Source organism: Somniosus microcephalus, chromosome 3, assembly GCF_052327205.1.
Source record: "Somniosus microcephalus isolate GS21.2 chromosome 3, FLI_Smic_1.0, whole genome shotgun sequence".
NCBI classification, from domain to species: Eukaryota; Metazoa; Chordata; class Chondrichthyes; order Squaliformes; family Somniosidae; genus Somniosus; species Somniosus microcephalus.
In genome coordinates, this window is record NC_140989.1 from 14342820 (window position 1) to 14369080 (window position 26261).

General features: G+C 56.4%; 1 protein-coding gene across 2 annotated transcripts in view; it reads right to left on the reverse strand.

The window, feature by feature from the left end:
* The window catches only part of vip (vasoactive intestinal peptide), a 122562-nt gene extending 107707 nt beyond the window's left edge, over window positions 1-14855 (reverse strand). The window contains exon 1 of one of the 2 annotated variants that reach the window (XM_085979220.1): window positions 14698-14855. In XM_085979220.1, the coding sequence (XP_085835346.1) occupies window positions 14698-14758 (61 nt within the window). In that variant the 5' untranslated portion in view covers window positions 14759-14855. The remainder of the gene's footprint in view (window positions 1-14697) is intronic. The other variant, XM_085979222.1, reaches the window with a different exon arrangement.
* Between the last annotated feature and the right edge of the window lie 11406 nt (window positions 14856-26261).

A 26261-nucleotide genomic window follows, 5' to 3' on the forward strand; every position in this document is an offset into this window, starting at 1 on the left:
GATTGGGGGAGTGGGGGTGATTGGGGGAGTGGGGATGATTGGGGGAGTGGGGGTGATTGGGGGAAGTGGGGTGTGATTGGGGGAGTGGGGGTGATTGGGGGAGTGGGGTGTGATTGGGGGAGTGGGGTGTGATTGGGGGAGTGGAGGTGATTGGGGGAGTGCGGTGTGATTGGGGGAGTGGGGGTGATTGGGGAGTGGGGGTGATTGGGGGAGTGGGGGTGATTGGGGGAGTGGGGGTGATTGGGGGAGTGGGGTGTGATTGGGGTAGTGGGGTGTGATTGGGGGAGTGGGGTGTGATTGGGGGAGTGGGGGTGATTGGGGGAGTGGGGTGTGATTGGGGGAGTGGGGTGTGATTGGGTAGTGGGGTGTGATTGGGGGAGTTGGGTTGATTGGGGGAGCGGGGGTGATTGGGGGAGCGGGGGTGATTGGGGGAGTGGGGTGTGAATGGGGGAGTGGGGTGTGAATGGGGGAGTGGGGGTGATTGGGGAGTGGGGTGTGATTGGGGGAGTGGGGTGTGATTGGGGGAGTGGGGGTGATTGGGGGAGTGCGGTGTGATTGGGGGAGTGGGGGGTGATTGGGGGAGTGGGGTGTGATTGGGGGAGTGGGGGTGATTGGGGGAGTGGGGTGTGATTGGGGGAGTGGGGTGTGATTGGGGGAGTGGGGGGTGATTGGGGGAGTGGGGTGTGATTGGGGGAGTGGGGTGTGATTGGGGGAGTGGGGGTGATTGGGGGAGTGGGGGTGATTGGGGAGTGGGGGTGATTGGGGGAGTGGGGGTGATTGGGGGGTGATTGGGGGAGTGGGGATGATTGGGGGAGTGGGGTGTGATTGGGGGAGTGGGGGTGATTGGGGTAGTGGGGTGTGATTGGGAGAGTGGGGTGTGATTGGGGGAGTGGGGGTGATTGGGGGAGTGGGGTGTGATTGGGGAGTGGGGTGTGATTGGGGGAGTGGGGTGTGATTGGGGGAGTGGGTGTGATTGGGGGAGTGGGGTGTGATTGGGGGAGTGGGGTGTGATTGGGGGAGTGGGGTGTGATTGGGGGAGTGGGGTGTGATTGGGGAGTGGGGTGTGATTGGGGGAGTGGGGTGTGATTGGGGGAGTGGGGGGTGATTGGGGGAGTGGGGGTGATTGGGGGAGTGGGGGTGATTGGGGGAGTGGGGGTGATTGGGGAGTGGGCGTGATTGGGGGAGTGGGGGTGATTGGGGGAGTGGGGGGTGATTGGGGGAGTGGGGTGTGATTGGGGGAGTGGGGTGTGATTGGGGGAGTGGGGTGTGATTGGGGGAGTGGGGTTGATTGGGGAGTGGGGGTGATTGGGGGAGTGGGGTGTGATTGGGGGAGTGGGGGTGATTGGGGGAGTGGGGTGTGATTGGGGGAGTGGGGGTGATTGGGGGAGTGGGGGTGATTGGGGGAGTGGGGGGTGATTGGGGGGTGATTGGGGGAGTGGGGGGTGATTGGGGGAGTGGGGTGTGATTGGGGGAGTGGGTGTGATTGGGGGAGTGGGGTGTGATTGGGGGAGTGGGGGTGATTGGGGTGTGGGGGGTGATTGGGGGAGTGGGGGTGATTGGGGGAGTGGGTGTGATTGGGGGAGTGGGGTGTGATTGGGGGAGTGGGGTGTGATTGGGGGAGTGGGGGGTGATTGGGGGAGTGGGGGGTGATTGGGGGAGTGGGGTGTGATTGGGGGAGTGGGGTGTGATTGGGGGAGTGGGGGGTGATTGGGGGAGTGGGGGTGATTGGGGGAGTGGGGGGTGATTGGGGGAGTGGGGGGTGATTGGGGGAGTGGGGGTGATTGGGGTAGTGGGGTGTGATTGTGGGAGTGGGGTGTGATTGGGGGAGTGGGGGTGATTGGGGGAGTGGGGTGTGATTGGGGGAGTGGGGGGTGATTGGGGGAGTGGGGTGTGATTGGGGGAGTGGGGGGTTATTGGGGGAGTGGGGGGTGATTGGGGGAGTGGGGGGTGATTGGGGGAGTGGGGGGTTATTGGGGGAGTGGGGGGTGATTGGGGGAGTGGGGTGTGATTGGGGGAGTGGGGGTGTGATTGGGGAGTGGGGGTGATTGGGGGAGTGGGGGTGATTGGGGGAGTGGGGGTGATTGGGGGAGTGGGGGTGATTGGGGGAGTGGGGGATGATTGGGGGAGTGGGGGTGATTGAGGGAGTGGGGGTGATTGGGGGAGTGGGGGTGATTGGGGGAGTGGAGGGTGATTGGGGGAGTGGGGGTGATTGGGGGAGTGGGGGTGATTGGGGAGTGGGGGTGATTGGGGTAGTGGGGTGTGATTGGGGGAGTGGGGGGTGATTGGGGGAGTGGGTGTGATTGGGGGAGATTGGGGGAGTCGGGGTGATTGGGGGAGTGGGGGTGATTGGGGAGTGGGGGTGATTGGGGGCGTGGGGGTGATTGGGGGAGTGGGGGTGATTGGGGGAGTGGGGGGTGATTGGGGGAGTGGGGGGTGATTGGGGGAGTGGGGGTGATTGGGGGAGTGGGGGTGATTGGGGGAGTGGGGGTGATTGGGGGAGTGGGGGTGATTGGGGGAGTGGGGGATGATTGGGGGAGTGGGGGTGATTGAGGGAGTGGGGGTGATTGGGGAGTGGGGGTGATTGGGGGAGTGGGGGGTGATTGGGGGAGTGGGGGTGATTGGGGGAGTGGGGGTGATTGGGGTAGTGGGGTGTGATTGGGGAGTGGGGTGTGATTGGGGGAGTGGGTGTGATCGGGGGAGATTGGGGGAGTCGGGGTGATTGGGGGAGTGGGGGTGATTGGGGGAGTGGGGGTGATTGGGGGAGTGGGGGTGATTGGGGGAGTGGGGTGTGATTGGGGTAGTGGGGGTGATTGGGGGAGTGGGGGTGATTGGGGGAGTGGGGGGTGATTGGGGGAGTGGGGGTGATTGGGGGAGTGGGGTGTGATTGGGGGAGTGGGGGTGATTGGGGGAGTGGGGATGATTGGGGGAGTGGGGGTGATTGGGGGAGTGGGGTGATTGGGGGAGTGGGGGTGATTGGGGGAGTGGGGGTGATTGGGGGAGTGGGGGTGATTGGGGGAGTGGGGATGATTGGGGGAGTGGGGGTGATTGGGGGAGTGGGGGTGATTGGGGGAGTGGGGGTGATTGGGGGAGTGGGGGTGATTGGGGGAGTGGGGATGATTGGGGGAGTGGGGGTGATTGGGGGAGTGGGGTGTGATTGGGGGAGTGGGGGTGATTGGGGGAGTGGGGTGTGATTGGGGGAGTGGGGTGTGATTGGGGGAGTGGAGTTGATTGGGGGAGTGCGGTGTGATTGGGGGAGTGGGGGGTGATTGGGGGAGTGGGGGTGATTGGGGGAGTGGGGGTGATTGGGGGAGTGGGGTGTGATTGGGGGAGTGGGGTGTGATTGGGGTAGTGGGTGTGATTGGGGCTGTGGGGGTGATTGGGGGAGTGGGGGGTGATTGGGGGTGTGGGGGTGATTGGGGGAGTGGGGGGGATTGGGGGAGTGGGGGTGATTGGGGGAGTGGGGGTGATTGGGGGAGTGGGGGGTGATTGGGGGAGTGGGTTGTGATTGGGGGAGTGGGGGTGATTGGGGGTGTGGGGGTGATTGGGGGAGTGGGGGGTGATTGGGGGAGTGGGGGGTGATTGGGGGTGTGGGGGTGATTGGGGGAGTGGGGGTGATTGGGGGAGTGGGGGTGATTGGGGGAGTGGGGGGTGATTGGGGGAGTGGGGGTGATTGGGGGAGTGGGGGTGATTGGGGGAGTGGGGGGTGATTGGGGGAGTGGGGGGTGATTGGGGGAGTGGGGGTGATTGGGGGAGTGGTGGTGATTGGGGGAGTGGGGGTGATTGGGGGAGTGGGGGTGATTGGGGGAGTGGGGGTGATTGGGGGAGTGGGGGATGATTGGGGGAGTGGGGGTGATTGAGGGAGTGGGGGTGATTGGGGGAGTGGGGGTGATTGGGGGAGTGGGGGGTGATTGGGGGAGTGGGGGTGATTGGGGGAGTGGGGGTGATTGGGGGAGTGGGGGTGATTGGGGTAGTGGGGTGTGATTGGGGGAGTGGGGGGTGATTGGGGGAGTGGGTGTGATTGGGGGAGATTGGGGGAGTCGGGGTGATTGGGGGAGTGGGGGTGATTGGGGGAGTGGGGGTGATTGGGGGCGTGGGGGTGATTGGGGAGTGGGGTGTGATTGGGGTAGTGGGGGTGATTGGGGGAGTGGGGGTGATTGGGGGAGTGGGGGGTGATTGGGGGAGTGGGGGTGATTGGGGGAGTGGGGTGTGATTGGGGGAGTGGGGGTGATTGGGGGAGTGGGGATGATTGGGGGAGTGGGGGTGATTGGGGGAGTGGGGGTGATTGGGGGAGTGGGGGTGATTGGGGGAGTGGGGGTGATTGGGGGAGTGGGGATGATTGGGGGAGTGGGGGTGATTGGGGGAGTGGGGGTGATTGGGGGAGTGGGGGTGATTGGGGGAGTGGGGGTGATTGGGGGAGTGGGGATGATTGGGGGAGTGGGGGTGATTGGGGGAGTGGGGTGTGATTGGGGGAGTGGGGGTGATTGGGGGAGTGGGGTGTGATTGGGGGAGTGGGGTGTGATTGGGGGAGTGGAGGTGATTGGGGGAGTGCGGTGTGATTGGGGGAGTGGGGGGTGATTGGGGGAGTGGGGGTGATTGGGGGAGTGGGGGTGATTGGGGGAGTGGGGTGTGATTGGGGGAGTGGGGTGTGATTGGGGTAGTGGGGTGTGATTGGGGGAGTGGGGTGTGATTGGGGGAGTGGGGGTGATTGGGGGAGTGGGGTGTGATTGGGGAGTGGGGTGTGATTGGGGTAGTGGGGTGTGATTGGGGGAGTTGGGTTGATTGGGGAGCGGGGGTGATTGGGGGAGCGGGGGTGATTGGGGGAGTGGGGTGTGAATGGGGGAGTGGGGTGTGAATGGGGGAGTGGGGGTGATTGGGGGAGTGGGGTGTGATTGGGGGAGTGGGGTGTGATTGGGGGAGTGGGGGTGATTGGGGGAGTGCGGTGTGATTGGGGGAGTGGGGGGTGATTGGGGGAGTGGGGTGTGATTGGGGGAGTGGGGGGTGATTGGGGGAGTGGGGTGTGATTGGGGGAGTGGGGTGTGATTGGGGGAGTGGGGGGTGATTGGGGAGTGGGGTGTGATTGGGGGAGTGGGGTGTGATTGGGGGAGTGGGGGTGATTGGGGGAGTGGGGGTGATTGGGGGAGTGGGGGTGATTGGGGGAGTGGGGGTGATTGGGGGGGTGATTGGGGGAGTGGGGATGATTGGGGGAGTGGGGTGTGATTGGGGGAGTGGGGGTGATTGGGGTAGTGGGGTGTGATTGGGAGAGTGGGGGTGATTGGGGGAGTGGGGGTGATTGGGGGAGTGGGGTGTGATTGGGGGAGTGGGGTGTGATTGGGGGAGTGGGGTGTGATTGGGGGAGTGGGGTGTGATTGGGGGAGTGGGGTGTGATTGGGGGAGTGGGGTGTGATTGGGGAGTGGGGGTGATTGGGGGAGTGGGGGTGATTGGGGGAGTGGGGTGTGATTGGGGGAGTGGGGTGTGATTGGGGGAGTGGGGGGTGATTGGGGGAGTGGGGGTGATTGGGGGAGTGGGGGTGATTGGGGGAGTGGGTGTGATTGGGGGAGTGGGGTGTGATTGGGGGAGTGGGGATGATTGGGGGCGTGGGGATGATTGGGGGAGTGGGTGTGATTGGGGGAGTGGGGATGATTGGGGGAGTGGGGTGTGATTGGGGGAGTGGGGTGTGATTGGGGGAGTGGGGGTGATTGGGGGAGTGGGGTGTGATTGGGGGAGTGGGGTGTGATTGGGGGAGTGGGGTGTGATTGGGGGAGTGGGGGTGATTGGGGGAGTGGGGGTGATTGGGGGAGTGGGGGTGATTGGGGGAGTGGGGGTGATTGGGGGAGTGGGGGTGATTGGGGAGTGGGGTGTGATTGGGGGAGTGGGGGTGATTGGGGGAGTGGGGTGTGATTGGGGGAGTGGGGTGTGATTGGGGAGTGGGGTGTGATTGGGGGAGTGGGGGTGATTGGGGGAGTGGGGTGTGATTGGGGGAGTGGGGTGTGATTGGGTGAGTGGGGTGTGATTGGGGAGTGGGGATGATTGGGGGAGTGGGGGTGATTGGGGGAGTGGGGGTGATTGGGGGAGTGGGGTGTGATTGGGGGAGTGGGGTGTGATTGGGGGAGTGGGGTGTGATTGGGGGAGTGGGGGGTGATTGGGGGAGTGGGGGTGATTGGGGGAGTGGGGGGTGATTGGGGGAGTGGGGGTGATTGGGGGAGTGGGGGTGATTGGGGGAGTGGGGGTGATTGGGGAGTGGGGGGTGATTGGGGGAGTGGGGTGTGATTGGGGGAGTGGGGTGTGATTGGGGGAGTGGGGTGTGATTGGGGGAGTGGGGGTGATTGGGGGAGTGGGGGTGATTGGGGGAGTGGGGTGTGATTGGGGGAGTGGGGTGATTGGGGGAGTGGGGTGTGATTGGGGGAGTGGGGGTGATTGGGGGAGTGGGGGTGATTGGGGGAGTGAGGGGTGATTGGGGGAGTGGGGGGTGATTGGGGGAGTGGGGGTGATTGGGGGAGTGGGGGTGATTGTGGGAGTGGGGTGTGATTGGGGGAGTGGGGTGTGATTGGGGGAGTGGGGGTGATTGGGGAGTGGGGTGTGATTGGGGGAGTGGGGTGTGATTGGGGGAGTGGGGTGTGATTGGGGGAGTGGGGGTGATTGGGGGAGTGGGGTGTGATTGGGGGAGTGGGGTGTGATTGGGGGAGTGGGGTGTGATTGGGGGAGTGGGGTGTGATTGGGGGAGTGGGGGTGATTGGGGGAGTGGGGTGTGATTGGGGGAGTGGGGTGTGATTGGGGGAGTGGGGTGTGATTGGGGGAGTGGGGGGTGATTGGGGGAGTGGGGGTGATTGGGGGAGTGGGGGGTGATTGGGGGAGTGGGGGTGATTGGGGGAGTGGGCGTGATTGGGGGAGTGGGGGTGATTGGGGAGTGGGGGGTGATTGGGGGAGTGGGGTGTGATTGGGGGAGTGGGGTGTGATTGGGGGAGTGGGGTGTGATTGGGGGAGTGGGGTTGATTGGGGGAGTGGGGGTGATTGGGGGAGTGGGGTGTGATTGGGGGAGTGGGGGGTGATTGGGGGAGTGGGTGTGATTGGGGGAGTGGGGGTGATTGGGGGAGTGGGGGTGATTGGGGGAGTGGGGGGTGATTGGGGGGTGATTGGGGGAGTGGGGGGTGATTGGGGGAGTGGGGTGTGATTGGGGGAGTGGGGTGTGATTGGGGGAGTGGGGTGTGATTGGGGGAGTGGGGGGTGATTGGGGGTGTGGGGGGTGATTGGGGAGTGGGGGTGATTGGGGGAGTGGGTGTGATTGGGGGAGTGGGGTGTGATTGGGGGAGTGGGGTGTGATTGGGGGAGTGGGGGGTGATTGGGGGAGTGGGGGGTGATTGGGGGAGTGGGGTGTGATTGGGGGAGTGGGGTGTGATTGGGGGAGTGGGGGGTGATTGGGGGAGTGGGGGTGATTGGGGGAGTGGGGGGTGATTGGGGAGTGGGGGGTGATTGGGGGAGTGGGGGGTGATTGGGGTAGTGGGGTGTGATTGTGGGAGTGGGGTGTGATTGGGGGAGTGGGGGTGATTGGGGAGTGGGGTGTGATTGGGGGAGTGGGGGGTGATTGGGGGAGTGGGGTGTGATTGGGGGAGTGGGGGGTTATTGGGGGAGTGGGGGGTGATTGGGGGAGTGGGGGGTGATTGGGGGAGTGGGGGGTTATTGGGGGAGTGGGGGGTGATTGGGGGAGTGGGGTGTGATTGGGGAGTGGGGGTGTGATTGGGGGAGTGGGGTGTGATTGGGGGAGTGGGGGGTGATTGGGGAGTGGGGGGTGATTGGGGGAGTGGGGGGTGATTGGGGAGTGGGGGGTGATTGGGGGAGTGGGGGGTGATTGGGGAGTGGGGGTGATTGGGGGAGTGGGGGTGATTGGGGGAGTGGGGTGTGATTGGGGGAGTGGGGGTGTGATTGGGGGAGTGGGGGGTGATTGGGGGAGTGGGGTGTGATTGGGGAGTGGGGGGTGATTGGGGGAGTGGGAGGTGATTGGGGGAGTGGGGGGTGATTGGGGGAGTGGGGGTGTGATTGGGGAGTGGGGTGTGATTGGGGGAGTGGGGTGTGATTGGGGGAGTGGGGTGTGATTGGGGGAGTGGGGGGTGATTGGGGGAGTGGGGGGTGATTGGGGGAGTGGGGGGTGATTGGGGGAGTGGGGGGTGATTGGGGGAGTGGGGGTGATTGGGGGAGTGGGGGGTGATTGGGGAGTGGGGGGTGATTGGGGAGTGGGGGGTGATTGGGGGTGGGGGAGTGGGGGTGATTGGGGGAGTGGGGGGTGATTGGGGGAGTGGGGGGTGATTGGGGGAGTGGGGGGTGATTGGGGGAGTGGGGGGTGATTGGGGGAGTGGGGGGTGATTGGGGGAGTGGGGGGTGATTGGGGGAGTGGGGGGTGATTGGGGGAGTGGGGGGTGATTGGGGGAGTGGGGTGTGATTGGGGGAGTGGGGGGTGATTGGGGGAGTGGGGGGTGATTGGGGGAGTGGGGGGTGATTGGCAAAAGAACCAGAGGCGACATGAGGAAGAATGTTTTTATGCAGCGAGTGGTTAGGATTTGGAAGGCGCTGCCTGATAGGGCGGTGGATACAGATTCAATAGTAGCCTTCAAAAGGGAATTGGATAAATACTTGTAGGAGAAAAAATTGCAGCGATATGGGGAGAGTGCGGGGGAGCGGGACTAACTGGATTGCTCTTCGAAAGAGCCGGCGCAGACTCGATGGGCCGAATGGTCTCCATCTGTGCTGTGCTGTTCTATGATTCTATCCACTTAAGCGACCAGAGAGGGCCTCAGTTTAACGTCACATCTGCAGAATGGCGCCTCCAACAGTGCCGTACTCCCCCAGTACTGCATGAGAGGGTCGGCCTAGATTGCAGAAACAAGTCTTGGGAACGGCAAATAAACTCACAGCCTTCAGACACAGAGGGAAGCGCACTATCAACTGAGCCAAGCTGACGGGTAGTTGGCACGGAAACCAGCATTTAACGAGCCTGCGTAACTAGGGCCAGTATGCCTAGTCCCTGAGCTCACTTCTGATGCAGGAGTCTCTGACCCCAGCAACCCCTCTTGTAACTTAATGCTTGACAGGCAATATAATGGAAGGACAATTTTCTCTCTGGTTACAACTGCTGAACAAATTGCCGTACACACCCTGCTTCCTGTAGACTGAAAGCTCTTGTGCGGTCTTTCCACCAAACCTTGAACCGCCACATTGTTCCCTGCGACATTGCTATAAAGAGTTGTTTATCATCTCGCTCCTCGGCTGATATTCCTGCAATCACATCTTAAGTTGGGCCAGTTCCTGACCTTGAGCCATAAGATGTTTCTCGGATGGCTGGAAGGCCAGTTTATCTCTCTTCAGTTTCTTGGACAACTCACTGCAATGACCAGCATCGAAAGGCAATGTGGACCAATGCCTCAGGATGCTGGCATCCCCATTCACCTTGTGATCTAGCCTACATCGCAAAAGGAAAGGGAAGAACCTGCATTTATATAGCGCCTTTCACAACCTCAGGACATCCCAAAGCGCTTCACAGCCAATGAAGTACTTTTTCAAAGTGTAGTCACTGTTTTAATGTAGGAAACGCAGCAGCCAATTTGTGCACAGTAAGCTCCCACAAACTGCAAGGCTATGGGCCCCGACAACATCCCGGCTGTCGTGCTGAAGGCTTGTGCTCCAGAACTAGCCGCGTCTCTAGCCAAGCTGTTCCAGTACAGCTACAACACTGGCATCTATCCAACAATGTGGAAAACTGCCCAAGTATGTCCTGTCCACAAAAAGCAGGACAAATCCAATCCAGCCAATTACTGCTCCATCAGTCTACTCTCAATCATCAGAAAAGTGATGGAAGGTGTCATTGGCAGTGCTATCAAGTGGCACTTACTCACTAATAACCTGCTCACTGATGCCCAGTTTGGGTTCCGCCAGGACCACTCGGCTCATTACAGCCTTGGTCCAAGCATGGACAAAGGAGCTGAATTCCAGAGGTGAGGTGAGGGTGACTGCCCTTGACATCAAGCAGCATTTGACCAAGTGTGGCATCAAGGAGCCCTAGTAAAACTGAAGTCAATGGGAATCAGGGGGAAAACTGTCCACTGTCTGGAGTCATACCTAGCACAAAGGAAGATGGTTGTGGTGATTGACGGTCAATCATCACAGCCCCAGGACATCGCTGCACGAGTTCCTCAGGGCAGTGTCCTAGGCCCAACCACCTTCAGCTGCTTCATCAATGACCTTGCCTCCAACATAAGGTCAGAAATGGAGATGTTCGCTGATGACTGTATAATGTTCAGCGCCATTCACAACTCCTCAGATAATGAAGCAGTCCATGCCCGCATGCAACAAGACCTGGACGACGTTCAGGCTTGGGCTGATAAGTGGCAGGTAACATTCGCGCCACAGAAGTGCCAGGCAATGACTACCTCCAACAAGCGAGAGTCTAACCACGTCCCCTTGACATTCAACGGCATTACCATTGCCGAATCCCCCACTATCAACATCCTAGGGGTCACCATTGACCAGAATCTTAACTGGACCAGCCACATAAATACTGTGGCAACAAGAGCAGGTCAGAGGCTAGGTATTCTGCAGCGAGTGTCTCACCTCCTGACTCCCCAAAGCCTTTCCACCATCTACAATGCACAAGTAAGGAGTGTGATGGAATACTCTCCACTTGCCTAGATGAGTGCAGCTGCAACAACACTCAAGAAGCTCGACACCATCCAGGACAAAGCAGCCCGCTTGATTGGCACCCCATCTACCACCTTAAACATTCATTCCCTCCACCACCGGCGCACCGTGGCTGCAGTGTGTACCATCTACAAGATGCACTGCAGCAACTCGCCAAGGCTTCTTCAGCAGCACCTCCCAAACCTGCGACCCTCTTCCACCTAGAAGGACAAGGGCAGCAGGCGCATGGGAACACCACCACCTCCAAGTTCCCCTCCAAGTCACACACCATCCTGACTTAGAAGTATATCGCTGATGCTTCATTGTCGCTGGGTCAAAATCCTGGAACTCCCTCCCTAACAGCACTGTGGGAGCACCTTCACCACACGGACTGCAGCGGTTCAAGGCAGCGGCTCGCCACCCACCTTCTCAAGGGGCAATTAGGGATGGGCAATAAATACTGGCCTTGCCAGCGACGCCCACATCCCATAAATGAATATTTTAAAAAAGTGATAATGACCAGATAATCTGATTTTAGTGATGTTGATTGAGGGATAAATATTGGCCAGGACACCAGGGAGATAAAGGGCCGGATCATCTGTTTTGGTTGAAGAGCAGGATTGTTCAGGGACACCAAGAGGACCTCCTCCAAAAAGTTCCATAGGATCTTTCACATCTGCCTGAACAGACAGATGGGGCCTTGGTTCAACATGTCTCATCTGGAAAGACGGCTCCTCCGGCAGTAGAGTACTCCCTCAGTACTGCCCCTCCGACAGTGCAGCGCTCCCTCAGTACTGACCCTCTGACAGTGCAGTGCTCCCTCAGTACTGCACCTCCGACAGTGCAGCATTCCCTCAGTACTGCCCCTCCGACAGTGCAGCGCTCCCTCAGTACTGACCCTCTGACAGTGCAGTGCTCCCTCAGTACTGCCCTTCCGACAGTGCAGCATTCCCTCAGTACTGCCCCTCCGACAGTGCAGCGCTCCCTCAGTACTGACCCTCTGACAGTGCAGTGCTCCCTCAGCATTGCACCTCCGACAGTGCAGCATTTCCTCAGTACTGCCCCTCCGACAGTGCAGCGCTCCCTCAACATTGCAACTCTGACAGTGCAGCACTCCCTCAGCATTGCACCTCTGACAGTGCAGCACTCCCTCAGTACTGTCCCTCCGACAGTGCAGCACTCCCTCAGCATTGCACCTCTGACAGTGCAGCACTCCCTCAGTACTGTCCCTCCGACAGTGCAGCACTCCCTCAGTGCTGCCCCTCAGTCAGTGCAGCACTCCCTCGGCATTGCATCTCCGACAGTGCAGCATTCCCTCAGTACTGCCCCTCCGACAGTGCAGCGCTCCCTCAGTGTTGCCCCTCCATCAGTGCAGCACTCCCTCAGCATTGCACCTCTGACAGTGCAGCATTCCCTCAGTGCTGCCCCTCTGACAGTGCAGCCTTCTCTCAGCATTGCACCTCCGACAGTGCAGCGTTCCCTCAGTACTGACCCTCCAACAGTGCAGCCCTCCCTCAGTGCTGCCACTCCATCAGTGCAGCGCTTCCTCAGTGCTGCCCCTCCATCAGTGCAGCACCCCCTCAGTACAGCCCCTCCGACAGTGCAGCACTCCCTCAGTACTGCCTCTCCGACAGTGCAGCACCCCCTTTGTACCGCCCCTCCGACAGTGCAGCGCTCCCTCAGTACTGCCCCTCCGACAGTGAGGCACTCCCTCAGTCCTGACCCTCCGACAGTGCAGCGCTCCCTCAGTACTGCCCCTCCGATAGTGCAGCACTCCCTCAATACTAACCCTCCGACAGTGCAGCGCTCCCTCAGTACTGCCCCTCCGACAGTGCGGCGCTCCCTCAATACTGACCCTCCGACAGTGCGGCGCTCCCTCAGTACTACCCCTCCGACAGTGCGGCGCTCCCTCAGTACTGCCCCTCCGACAGTGCGGCGCTCCCTCAGTACTGACCCTCCAACAGTGCAGCGCTCCCTCAGTACTGACCCTCCGACAGTGCAGCGCTCCCTCAGTACTGCCTCTCCGACAGTGCGGCGCTCCCTCAGTACTGCCCCTCCGACAGTGCAGCGCTCCCTCAGTACTGACCCTCCGACAGTGCAGCGCTCCCTCAGTACTGACCCTTCAACAGTGCGGCGTTCCCTCAGCACTGTCCTGGGAGTGTCAGCCTGGGTTATGTGCTCAAGTCTCTGGTGTCAGAAATATTACTAGGTCTGGTTCCATGTCCCAACAATCCTCTGTGTTGAAACCAAAATTCTCCTGACGGCAAAACAATCTGAGGAATGTGTTACTGTGACGACGCGGCCTGTTTGATTTTGTCCTCGAGGGAGGAGTCCTTGTTCAGAGCTATAAGAACTTGTGAAGAGGCATATTTGTGGCTTTTTAAAAAAAAAAAAAAATTAGAATTACAGGGAAATAGAAGCCGGCTGTTTATGATCTGGGTGTTCTGAATTCCAAAATTAAATTCTTTAATTTACTCCGAGGTAAATGCATGGCCACAGAATTCCCCAGGAGATTTGTTCCTTCGCTGCCTGCCTCCTCCCTCGCAATTTGTTTGCACCTTAAAGGGCCACTGTCGTCCTTGCTGGGCGGAGGGGAGGGGGGAAGGGGAGCGGTTTCTGCTTATAGCCGCATGGTGTTTCTGACACTGTGATCTCACATTCAGGTGACCAACATTGGTGGTTCCGCCCTGAGATCAGACATTTTTGATGCAAATTGTGTCACTTTCGGCACATGGACAAGAAGGAGCTGTTGCTTTAAGGGCCTGCCCCCTTTAAGAAAAGTCATTTAAAAAAGAGACCTGGAGAAGAAAATGATATTGTTTAAAGTCAGAAGCAAAGCTGATGAGCAGGTTTAGAAGTCAAATTACCGGCTCCAGTCATAGAAGCACATGGTGAATTTAGAAGTGGAGATTAAATTAAATATTAAGATTGTGCCGTCATCTTCACATTGTGGCAATTGGTTGTGTTTTGATTCCAAACCCAATTTATATTCAAAAGCCATAAACTTAAATGATTCTTGCAAAGCCCCTTTCTAGGATCTGATCTCGTTGCCGCATCACGCTGTATAATCAGAGTGTTTGAATCACAGAGCAGCAAGAATTGAATTCCTAGGAAGAGAGATGGAGAGAGAGTGTAACAGAATATGTGAGAGGCAGGGAGAGAAAGCCGGGAGAGAGAAGAAAGGAATGAGAGAGAGAGATACCATGAAACAAGCAGAGAGAGCGAGGGAGAAAAAGGACAAGTGTGAAAGAGAGTGTTAGAACAGGAATGAATACTCAGGACTGGAAACACTCACTTCAGACCTTCTGGATGGCCACAGCCCACTGTACCGGTCATAGACATCTATCAAAGTAACCGAGAGCGCGTGAGTGAGAGACAGGGAAAGAACAATGGGTAGAGAGACAGAAAGAGAGAAAGAACCAGAGAGAATGAAAGAATGAGTGTGAGAGACAGAAAGAGGCAGAGAGAATGAAAGAATGAGTGTGAGAATGAGAGAGAGGCAGAGAGAATGATAGAATGAGTGGGAGACAGAGAAAGAGAAAGAGGCAGAGAGAATGAAAGAGTGAGTGTGAGAGTGAGAGACAGACAAAGAGGCAGAGTGACCAAGAATAAAAGTGAGAGAATGGAAGAGAATCAGAAACAAAGCAAACACAGGGGATTGAATGAAAAATGAGAGAGAGAGAGAAACTGCAAGAATATAGCAGAGCACGATTAAACGGGAGAGGATGGTGTGGAGTACAGAGAGAGTACGCGAGAAACTGAGAGAGAACAGGAGAATGAATGAAAGAATGAGAGAAAAGAAAAAGTGAGGGAAAGTATATGTATGAGAGAGAGAGAGAGATGAACCGAGAGGAGGAGAAGGAGAGAATGAAACAGTGCGAGTCAGGGAAAGGAGTGAACATGGAGACATTAGGAATGAGGTGGCAGGTCCCCTCTATTCAGCTGAAATTCGTAAATCAACACTTTTAAAAAGAAAGCACATCGTTTTTTTATCTCTGAATTCCATTCAAGCAGGTAATTTGTGCAAAGCTTACCAAGGAAGTCGTCGGGTAACGGGTGTGTCAGCGTGTACACGGTGCTGTTGTTGTAGGCCATGATCAGTTCAGCAGAGAGAGTCTCTCCCAACAGCCCGTGCTCTCAACACACCACTGTGAAGAACGAGCCGGCGATATGAAGTCGCCTCTATGCGAGAGGAAAGAATTTTCCTTTTTAAAAAAAATTTTTTTTTTTTTTTGTTTGAATGGAAACTCTACTGTGTCGGGCTTCCTGCTTTTGTACTTAAATTAGTAACTGCCCCCCTTATCAGCACCAAACACCAATCTCGGAGAATGCAGCCATTTCCTTACCAGCATTTCCTCTAATAGAAATTAATGAACTATTGAAACAAGGGAAGAGGGGGTGGAGAGGGGAAGATACGGGAGTGAAGTAGCTTTCTCCACGCACGGTTTAGAAAATAAACCTCGGGGCCCCTGCTTGTTCTGGGTGGCTACAGTAAATGTCCATGAATTTTCTCGTTCCGTCTATTACTGTAATATCCAGATAGTCACTTGGGTGAGGTACTGGGAAGTGACCTCCGCCCATACCACAGGGCGGGCTGGGGGACGGGAGCGGTGTTTTGTGAGACAAGAGAACAGGAACTGAAAGAATGGAAAAGATAAAATGAAAATCGATACCATTTAAAAATAAATAGCTCAAACTCTTTGCTTTGGAACGCTGGAATATTTTTTATCCTTTTGGTGGATTATTTTTAGATTCAGCAGCATGATGCCAGGGCTCAAAGGGCTGCAGGGCTAGAGGGAATGAGCTGGAGAGGGAGACTAATTGTACAGCTCTTTCAAAGAGCTGGCACAGGCACGATGGGCCGAATGTCCCGCTTCTGTACTGTAAGATTTTGTGAAATTATGAGGACAATTTGCATCAACTTTGCAAATCTCTCTTAACCGGCAAAATTCAGGAGTAGGTGCAGGTAAGTTTTACTGTATATTAGTGGCCGTGTAACCGGGGTTCCTGGATCTGTGGCCGTGTAACCGGGACTCCTGGATCTGTGGCCATGTAATCGGGGTTCCTGCACCTCTGCCCGTGCAACAGGGACTCCTGGATCTGTGGCCGTGTAACCGGGGTTCCTGCACCTGTGGCCGTGCAACAGGGACTCCTGGATCTGTGGCCGTGTAATCGGGGTTCCTGGATCTGTGGCCATGTAACCGTGGTTCCTGGATCTGTGGCCGTGTAACCGGGGTTCCTGTGCCTCTGCCCGTGCAACAGGGACTCCTGGATCTGTGGCTGTGTAACCGGGACTCCTGCACAAGTGCCGTGTAACCGGGGCTCCTGCACCTGTGGCCATGTACGGGGCTCTCGTACCTTGGTAAGTATACCTCTCTGTAATCCGGACTTTTTGATCAACCGGCACCACGCCGGTCCCGTCGGTGCTGGATAAAAAAGAATTTCCTGTATTGCCTTAAGTTTAGACGGTTGAGGGGTGATCTAATCGAGGTGTTTGAAATTATAAAAGGGTTTTATAAAGTAGAATCTATTTCGTCTGGTGGGGGAATCCAGGACATGGGGCACAATCTTAAAATTAGAGTCAGGCCATTTGGGAGTGAAATCACGAAGCACTTTTTCACAGAAAGGTTAGTGGAAATCTGGAGCTCTTTCCCCCAAACGGTTGTAGATTTTTGATAGATTTTTGTTGGGTAAGGTTATCAAGGGATATAGAGCAAAGGCGGGGAAATGGAGTTGAGGTACAGGTCAGCCTGTGATCTTTCAGATGAGACATTAAGCCGAGGCCTCATGTTACAATGAATGTTAAAGATCCCGGAGCCCCATTCGTCACAGATTACGGCAGCTCCCCCGATGTCCTGCCCAACATTATGCCCCGAAACCAATGCCACCGAGCCGCATTAGCTGCTCATTCCCTTCACTGCTGCTTGCGGGATCTTGCTGTGTGAAAAAAATGGCTGCCGCATTTGCCTACATAACAGGTTCCTACTGTCATGTAGGCCTCAGGTGTGGATCAGCCTGAGTCAGAAGGTTGTGGGTTCAAGTCCCGCTCCAGAGACCTAATCCAGGCCGACACTCCCAGTGCGGTGCCGAGGGAGTGCTGCACTGTCGGAGGTGCCGCCTTTCGGATGAGACGTTAAACCGAGGCCCCATCTGCACTCTCTCAGGCGGATGTAAAAGAGATCCCACGGCCACTATTTGGAAGGAGAGCAGGTGAGTTCTCCCCGGTGTCCTGGCCATTATTAAATCCCTCAATCAACATCACTAAAAAAACAGATTATTTGGCCATTTTCTCATTGCTGTTAGTGGGAGGTGTCATAAAGGAATGTCCGTGTAACAGAACGAGTGGCTGTAGGAAGCTGGGGAAAAAAGGTCAGTTCTTGCGATCTGGTTCTGTACAGATGTGTCACATGCTGAGTGCTGACGGAAACTTTATGACACATCTACTGTCCTCCACAGCACCAGCAATCAAGCACTTCCTCTCATTGTTGGATGAGATGAGGATAATTCTATGCCAAGGTAGGTCCATCCTCTCCGCAGCCAGGCAAAACGGAGGCCAATTCTGGTGCCCGCCCCGCCCTCTCACCCCCGCCCCTCCCACCGCCCCATCCCCTGCCCCTCTCGCCCCCCGCCCTCTCACCCCCGCCCCTCCCACCGCCCCATCCCCTGCCCCTCTCGCCCCCCGCTCTCTCACCCCCGCCCCTCCCACCGCTCCTCCGCCTGCCCCTCTCACCCCCCGCCCCTCCCACCGCCCTCCCTCCGCCCCATCCCCTGCCCCTCTTGCCCCCGCCCCTCCCTCCGCCCCATCCCCTGCCCCTCTCACCCCCGCCCCTCCCACCGCCCTCCCTCCGCCCCATCCCCTGCCCCTCTCACCCCCGCCCCTCCCACCGCCCCATCCCCTGCCCCTCTCGCCCCCCGCTCTCTCACCCCCGCCCCTCCCACCGCCCCTCCACCTGCCCCTCTCACCCCCCGCCCCTCCCACCGCCCTCCCTCCGCCCCATCCCCTGCCCCTCTTGCCCCCCGCCCCTCCCACCGCCCTCCCTCCGCCCCATCCCCTGCCCCTCTCACCCCCGCCCCTCTCTCCGCCCCATCCCCTGCCCCCCACCCCTCCCACCGCCCTCACTCCACCACATCCCCTGTCCCTCTCGCCCCCCACCCCTCCCACCACCCTCCCTCCGCCCATCCCTGCCCCTCTCGACCCCACCCCCCCACCGCCCTCCCTCCCTCCGCCCCTCCACCCACCCCCTCAACACCCCACCCCACCCACCGCCCCCTCGACACCCCACACCTCCCCCCACCTCCACCCCTCCCCCACCCCCCTCGACACCCCACACCTCGCACCTCGCCCCGCCTCTCCTTTTGCCCCCTCGCCCCCGCCCCCCGCCATCTTGTTATCTCTCTGCCCACCTTCAAAAGCCTCATCAATAGCTGCCTAGTCAATCACTTCAATCACAAGGGGTAGCAGAAATCTGGAACTATCTCCCCCAAAAGGCTGTGGCACTAGAACTGGCCTCCGTTCAGCCTGGCTGCGGAGAGGATGGACCTTGGAGCTTTCAAGGTTGAGATCGATAGATTTTTGTTGGGTATCAAGGGATATGGAGCAAAGGCGGGTAAATGGGGTACAGATCAGCCTCGATCTGATTGAATGGTGGAACAGGCTCGAGGGGCTGAATGGCCTCCTCCTGTTCCTGAGTTCCGGAATACCAGCTTAACTTTCTTCCCATCACAGCAGCCAGCTCTCTGGTGTCCAGCCTGTTTCTAAAACCTCTTCATTTTGAAGACCTGCGGCCAATGTATCCCGCTAAGCTGCCTGGCCGCACAGCGGTCAGGAGCGCCCCGCGCAGACCGCTCACGGGCTTTTCAACCTAAGTAACCGCGCAGGCCCGAAAAATTGAATGGGCCACCAGTTAAAATGACAGGGAACACTGCCTGTAGCAGGCAAGAAGGAATTTATTTTAAGGAAACTGCAGTAATCTCTGCTTTTAAACACCTCAGCATTCAACATAAGATGTCCCTGTGGGTTCCTTCCTTCACCTTCCTGCTACTCTCTTCCTGACCTCTCAATCAGCTTTGCGGTTTCTTTTTTCTATTAAAAGGGACACTCTCCTCACAAAGCAGGCATCATGTCAATCATCTTTGGGTTTTATCTGGGGAAATAGAAGAGTTAGAAGGACCACGAATCATTTTTTGACATAAAATCTGCTCGGGAGAAGCAGCGATGGATTATGAGAAGGCGACAGTAAGTTGTTCGCAAGCAGCCCGCTTGATCATCACAAATTTTAAAATTAGTTAAAATTACATTCAATTAAATATTTTAAACAAAAATGTAATTTTTTGAAAAAAAATTAATGTATTTTACAGGGCTAAAAATAAACTTACCTTTTTTTAAAGTGTTTTTAAATTATAAATGAGTGAAAAAAAAATTTTTTTGCTTTTTTTTTAAACTCTTATGCTGGTAAAAGCAGGCCTTACGTCTGCTTTTACCAGGCGTAAGATTTTTAAGTGATTTCAGCGGGCGGAGGTTCTGCAGAAAGCGGAACTCTCCCCCCGCAGAGGCCCTTCTCCAGGGCAGGCATCTGATCTGTCAAGAGGATTCTTGACAGATCGGAAGTGCCGGTTTTCAGCGCATGCGCTTCGCATACCTGAAACCGGCACTTGCGAGGTCCCTACGGGTGTGTACACACCTCGCACACACCCGTAGTAATCGGAAAATACGGGCCATTGTAGTTTGTGGGATCTTGCTGTGTGCAATTAGCTGCTGCGTTTCCTACATTGCAGTTGTGACTAGCAACTCAGAGGTATTGATTTCAAATCCAACCGTGAGAAGTTGTGAAAATGTGGATAAAAACCCAACTGGTTCAGTGATGCACTTCAACCTGTCGTCCTTACCTAATCTGGGCCTACATGTGACTCCAGTCCCACACCATGTGGTAGCTCTGAATGCTCTCGGGATGGGCAATAAATCCTGCCTTGCCAGTGTTCATAGAGTCATAGGGGGAAACATTCAGTATCGCCCCAGTTGGGGCGCCATTATCGGCCGTGCGCAAAGTTTAGCGCCTGGCACTAATTATCGCCTCCGACAGCAAACTTGGCTTTTATCGCCCCTGGAGGTGATTGCAACGCTAAATCAGGCGCTACACACCTGTCTTAAGGAGCAACGGCCGAGGAGCGAGGCGTTACCTCAGAGCGCTGGCGAAGCAAGGAAGGGCAAATCAAAATAAACCTGCAAAGTGCTGCTCAGTACCCAAAACTCCTTCACACAGCATTGAATCTTTCCAGAAGTCTCTCTCTCTTTTAGAATGCGTGGTGCAAAAATGCCACCGACAAAAAAAGGCAGGAAGCGGTCGCGTTTAAATAGCGCTCCCCCAGTCCCTTTCTAGGGTTCCCCTCAACCTGTCGTTGCGAGCGGCAGGCGGTAAGGCAGGGGGCGCCACTCAATATCCGGTCCGGGACGCTAACAGGGCGTTGTGCACTCGACTGACGTCACAATCTGCCGGCGCAGGAGATCGTGGCGGTAGTGTTTAGCGCCGCCGCAAAATGTCTAGTTAATTTTGCGAGCGGCGCAAACATCGCCGCTCCCGGGCGCTAGTTGCTTTGCGCCCATGAGCGCCCCCTTAAGGCGCTAACGGGAGGCACAAACAACTGAATTTTTCCCCCATAGAGTCATAACATCACAGAAGGAGGCCATTCAGCCCATCGAGTCCGTGCCGGCTCTCTGTAGAGCAATCCAGTCAGTGCCATTCCCCCGCTCTATCCCCGTAGCCCTGCAAGTTTATTTCCCTCAAGTGCCTATCCAGTCTCCCCTTGAAAACGTCGAGTGTCTCCGCTTCCACCACTTCCGTCGGCAGCGAGTTCCAGGTCCTCATCACTCGCTGCGTAAAAAAGTTCTTCCTCACATCCCCCCTGTATCTCTTGCCCAAAACCTTAAATCTGTGTCCCCTAGTCCTTGTACCATCAGCTAATGGGAACAGCCTTTCCCCGGCTAGCCTATCCAAACCCGTCATAATCTTGACAACCTCTATCAAATCTCCCCTCAACCTCCTTTGCTCCAAGGAGAATAACCCCAGCTTCTCCAACCTAACCTTATAGCTAAAATCCCCCATCCCTCAAAACATTCTGGTTAATCTCCTCTGCACCCCCTCAAGGACCTTCACATCCTTCCTAAAGTGTGATGACCAGAACTGGTTGCAGTTGTGGCCTAACCAGAGCTTTATCAAGGTTCAGCATAACTTCCCTGCTTTTGTACTCAATACCTCTATTTATGAAGCCCAAGATCCCATATGCTTTGCTAAATACTCTCTCAATATGTCCAGCCACCTTCCTATACACATGAAATCCCAGGTCCCTCTGTCCCTGCACACTCTTTAGAACTGTGTCATTCAGTCTATATTGCCTCTCCCTGTTCCTTCTGCCAAAATGCACTTCTCTGTATTAAATTCCATCTGCCACTTGTCTGCCCAATCTGCTAGCCTTTCTATGTCCTGTTGCAGTCGATTGGTATCATCCTTACTGTTTGCCACACCTCCAAGTTTGGTATCATTGGCAAATTTTGAAATTTTACTTTGTATTCCAATATCCAAGTCATTTATATATATCAAAATAATCAGTGGACCAGCACTGACCCTTGGGGAACACCACTGTCTACCATCCTCCAGTCTGAAAAACAACCATTTACCATGACTCGCTGTTTTCTGTCCTTAAGCCAATTTCTTATCCAAGCTGACACTGACCCTCCTATTCCATGAGCCTCAATTTTGTTAACCAGCCTTTTATGTGGTACTTTGTCAAACGCTTTCTTAAAATCTATCCTGCCCCCATCCCAATAACAATTTTTTTTTTAAATGTCGCTCATGGGATGTGGGCGTCGCTGGCAAAGCCAACATTTATTGCCCATCCCTAATTGCCCTCGAGGAGGTGGTGGTGAGCCGCCTTCTTGAACCGCTGCAGTCCGTGTGGTGAAGGTGCTCCCACAGTGCTGTTAGGGAGGGAGTTCCAGGATTTTGACCCAGCGACGATGAAGGAACGGCGATATACTTCCGACTCAGGATGGTGTGTGACTTGGAGGGGAACTTGGAGGTGATGGTGTTCTATATTGATCATTAGGACACAGGATTTTTTTTTATCTCTTCCAGGTTACTAACCCCAATCCAGGTATTTCTGAAGACTGGAGAGTTTTCCTCGCCTCTGACAGTGTGCCAGTTAATGTGTTCAAATTCCTTTTCTGCCCGAGTTTAACAGTTGATAAACTGCTTACAATAAACAGTTTAATTATTGCCTTAATAGCCCACAGAGGAATGTTACGCACACAAGCTCAACACTGTGTTGCCAGAGAAAGTTAAGCACTTAATCCTGATTCATCTGCTCCAGTTCTCTCCGTGAATGAATTGCATTTTCACCCCTCCCTTCCGGTTGTCTCCTATCTGTTTAATTTACCTCTGGGTTGATGCGCTATCAATAACTCAAAAGACTGAGATTAAGCGAGTAATTAACAGGCTTTTATTAACAAGAGAATGAAGGTGTGCCTCGAGTGGTCGACCGGTCCAGAATACAAAGGGGCTGTGGAGCAGTCACCTTTATACCTGGATTCGTGGGAGGAGTCAGCCGAGGCATGTCCAGGCATGTACACAGTGGAATACAAACAGTGGTTTACCACATTCACCCCTTGTTTAAAATTGAGTCCGGCGGGGTGAAGTGTATTAAAAGTTAGTGTATTGGAGTCTCTCCGGAGGTCTTGTCTGCCGCTGTGATCGGCGTGGCGACGGCAGGGGTAGTGAAGCTTCCGGCGTCGAGTCCCGCGTAGGCTGGGGCACTGGTGTGTAGTCCTCGTAGATGTCGAGCGGGTCGCAGGGCCCAGGCCTGCCATCTGCTGGGGCTGGATATTGGATCGTGGGGGGGGGTGGTAGTGGGTGGTGGGTTACTGCGGCCCCTGAGGGTGCGAGGTCTCTTATGGAGACTGTGTCCTCCCGCCCGTCCGGGTACGCAATGTAAGCATACTGGGGGTTGGCGTGGAGGAGGTCGACCCTCTCGACCAGGGGGTCCGTTTTATGGGTCCTCACGTGTCTTCTCAGTAGGACCGGCCCTGGGGATGTCAGCCATGGCGGTAGCGATGTCCCCGATGTGGACTTCCTTGGGAAGACAAACATTTTCTCATGAGGGGTGGCGTTAGTGGCAGTGCAGAGCAGTGACCGAATAGAGTGGAGCGCATCGGGGAGCACATCCTGCCAGCGGGAGGTCGGAAGGCCCCTAGACTTTAAGGCTAGCAGGGCGGCCTTCCAAACTATCGCATTCTCTCTTTCCACCTGTCCGTTCCCCCGGGTGTTGTAACTGGTGGTCCTGCTTGTGGCAATACCCCTAGCTAGCAGGTACTGACGGAGTTCGTCGCTCATAAACGATGAGCCCCGGTCGCTATGGATATAGCTGGGGAAACCGAACAGGGTGAAGAGGTCGTTCAGACATTTAATGACCGTGGCACTGGTCATGTCCAGGCAGGGGATGGCGAACGGGAAACGGGAGTACTCATCAATAATATTGAGGAAGTACACATTGCGGTCGGAGGAGGGGAGAGGCCCTTTAAAATCAACGCTCAGGCGCTCGAAGGGGTGAGTGGCTTTTATCAGGTGAGCCCTGTCTGGTCTGTAAAAGTGCGGTTTGCACTCAGCGCAGACTTGGCAGTTCCTGGTCATGGTCCTGACCCCCTCAATGGAGTAAGGCAGGTTGCGGGCCTTGATGAAGTGGAAGAACCTGGTGACCCCCGGGTGGCAGAGGTCATTGTGGAGGGCCCGCAGTCTATCGATCTGCGCGCTGGCGCAGGTGCCACGCGATAGAGCATCCGGGGGTTCATTGAGCTTCCCGGGCCGGTACAAGATCTCGTAATTGTAGGTGGAAAGTTCGATTCTCCACCTCAAGATCTTGTCGTTTTTGATTTTGCCCCTCTGCTTGTTGTTAAACATGAAAGCAACTGAACGCTGGTCAGTGAGCAGGGTAAATCGTTTTCCGGCCAGGTAGTGCCTCCAATGATGCACAGCCTCCACAATAGCCTGGGCCTCCTTCTCAACAGCGGAGTGTCTGGTCTCCGGGCCCTGGAGGGTTCGTGAAAAGAAGGCCACGGGTCTCCCCGCCTGATTGAGGGTAGCGGCCAGAGCAAAGTCGGACGCGTCGCTTTCCACCTGGAAGGGGGAGGATTCGTCCACTGCGTGCATGGTGGCTTTGGCAATGTCTTCCTTGATACGGTGGAGGGCTAAGCGGGCCTCTGCCGTCACGGGAAAAGAGGTGGACTTGATCAGCGGACAGGCCTTGTCCGCATAGTAGGGGACCCACTGGGCGTAATAAGAGAAAAACCCTAGGCACCTCTTCAGGGCCTTGAGGCAGTGGGGCAGTGGGAGTTCCATAAGGGGACGCATCCGGTCGGGGTCGGGGCCGATGACTCCGTGTTCCACAACACAGCCAAGGATGGCGAGGCGGGTTGTGCGGAATATGCACTTCTCCTTGTTATACGTCAGGTTCAGGAGTTGGGCGGTGCAGAGGAATTTTTCAAGGTTTGCGTCATGGTCCTGCAAGTCATGGCCGCAGATGATCACATTGTCCAGATATGGGAAAGTGGCCTGCAACGCATTTTGATCGACCATCCGGTCCATCTCCCTTTGGAAGACGGAGACCCCGTTGGTGACGCCAAAGGGAACCCTAAGGAAGTGATAGAGGCGGCCGTTTGCCTCAAAGGCAGTATACTGGCGGTCCTCAGGGCGGATAGGGAGCTGGTGGTACGCTGATTTCAGGTCAATGGTCGAGAAGACGCGATACTGCGCGATCTGGTTGACCATATCAGCTATGCGGGGGAGTGGGTAAGCGTCTAGCAGGGTGTAGCGATTTATTGTCTGGCTCTAGTCGATGACCAGGCGCTGCTTCTCGCCGGTCTTAACGACCACAACCTGGGCTCGCCAGGGGCTGGTGCTGCCCTCAATAATCCCCTCCTTCAGGAGCCGCTCCACTTCAGTTTTAATGAAAACCCTGTCCCCGGCACTGTATCGCCTGCTCTTTGTGGCGATGGGCTTACAGTCGGGGGTGAGGTTAGCAAACAGTGGGGGGGGGTGACTCTGAGTGTGGAGAGGTTGCACCTGGTGCGCGGCGGGCAATTTGGGAGCTGCTGGCTGCGGACTGTGAGTGGGGGGAGGGGTCCACCGTACGCCATCGTAACACTTTTAAGGTGGCACTGAAAATCTAACCCCAGTAGAACGGCAGCGCAGAGGTCGGGCAGGACCAGAAGTTTAAAATTATCGTACACAGTCCCGTCTACTACGAGTGTCACCACGCAGTAGCCGCCAATGTCCGCCGACTGGGACTCGGAGGCCATAGAAATCCGCTGGTGCGCAGGCAGGACTGGGAGAGAGCAACGCCGCACCGTGTCGGGGTGGATGAAGCTCTCCGTGCTCCCAGAGTCAAAAAGGCAGATTGTTTCGTGACCATTTACCTTAATGTCCATTGTGGAACTGGCCAGCTGGTGCGGTCTCGCTTGGTCCAGTGTAACGGAGGCCAGCGTAGGGGTCGGTGTGCCGCTGCGGGTATCAGATGAGGCGGTGTTGGGGGCCTGTTGTGTCCCGGCTGTCGTCCAAGATGGCGGCGTCCATGATCCCCATGTGGCTGGAGGCGTCCAAAATGGCTGCTGTTCCGGTGGTTCGCACATGGCTGGGGAGGCCCAAGATGGCGGCCCGCACGGCCCACACGCGGCGCTGCTGGGGTTCGGGGTGGCTTTGGCTCTGCAGACGCTGGCGTAGTGTCCCTTCTTCCCGCAGCCCGAGCAGATCGCATTTTTCGCCGGGCAGCGCGCTCTGGGGTGTTTGGCCTGGCCACAGAAGTAGCATTTCTGGCCTTGGGGCACTGCTGTCTGGCCTTGGGACACTGGTAGTTGGGCCGTTGCTGGGATGTGGCTGGGGTGGCACGGCGCTATGAGACGGTCCTACCGTGTCCCAGGCTGTCGTTCCCCACGGCGTCCACGGTGCAGAGGAGTAGGCATCCATGCCCCGGTAGGCTGCGTCTAATGATAGTGCGAGTTCAGAGGCCTTGTTGAGATCGAGGTCACTCTGCTCCAGCAGTCGCTGTCGGGTGTAATTGGACCTGTGGCCCGCTACAAAAGCGTCCCGGATAAGTTCCTCTGTGTACACGGCGGCCTTTACATCCTTACAACCACAGGCCCGGCCAAGCACAGACAGTGCCTGAAGGTATTCCTCGGTCGATTCCCCAGGTTGTTGTTTACGACTCCCCAGGAGGTGCCTAGCATACACCTCATTCACTGGGCGCGTGTACTGGTCCTTGAGGAGCTTGATAGCATCCGCATATGAGGTCGCATCCTGGATGACCGAGTACACTCGGTCGTTCACTTTGGAGGTCAGGACATCCAGTTTGTCCTCGTCCGATTTGATTGCAGCGGAGGCGGTCAGGAATTTTTCGAAACACCTAAGCCAGTGAGTAAACTTGGTGGATGAGTCCGCCTCCCGATGATCTAAGTCCAGGCATGCTGGTGTGAGGATCTTCTCCATTATAAAAACCTTGTTAATAAAATTGATGCGCTATCAATAACTCAAAAGACTGAGATTAAGCGAGCAATTAA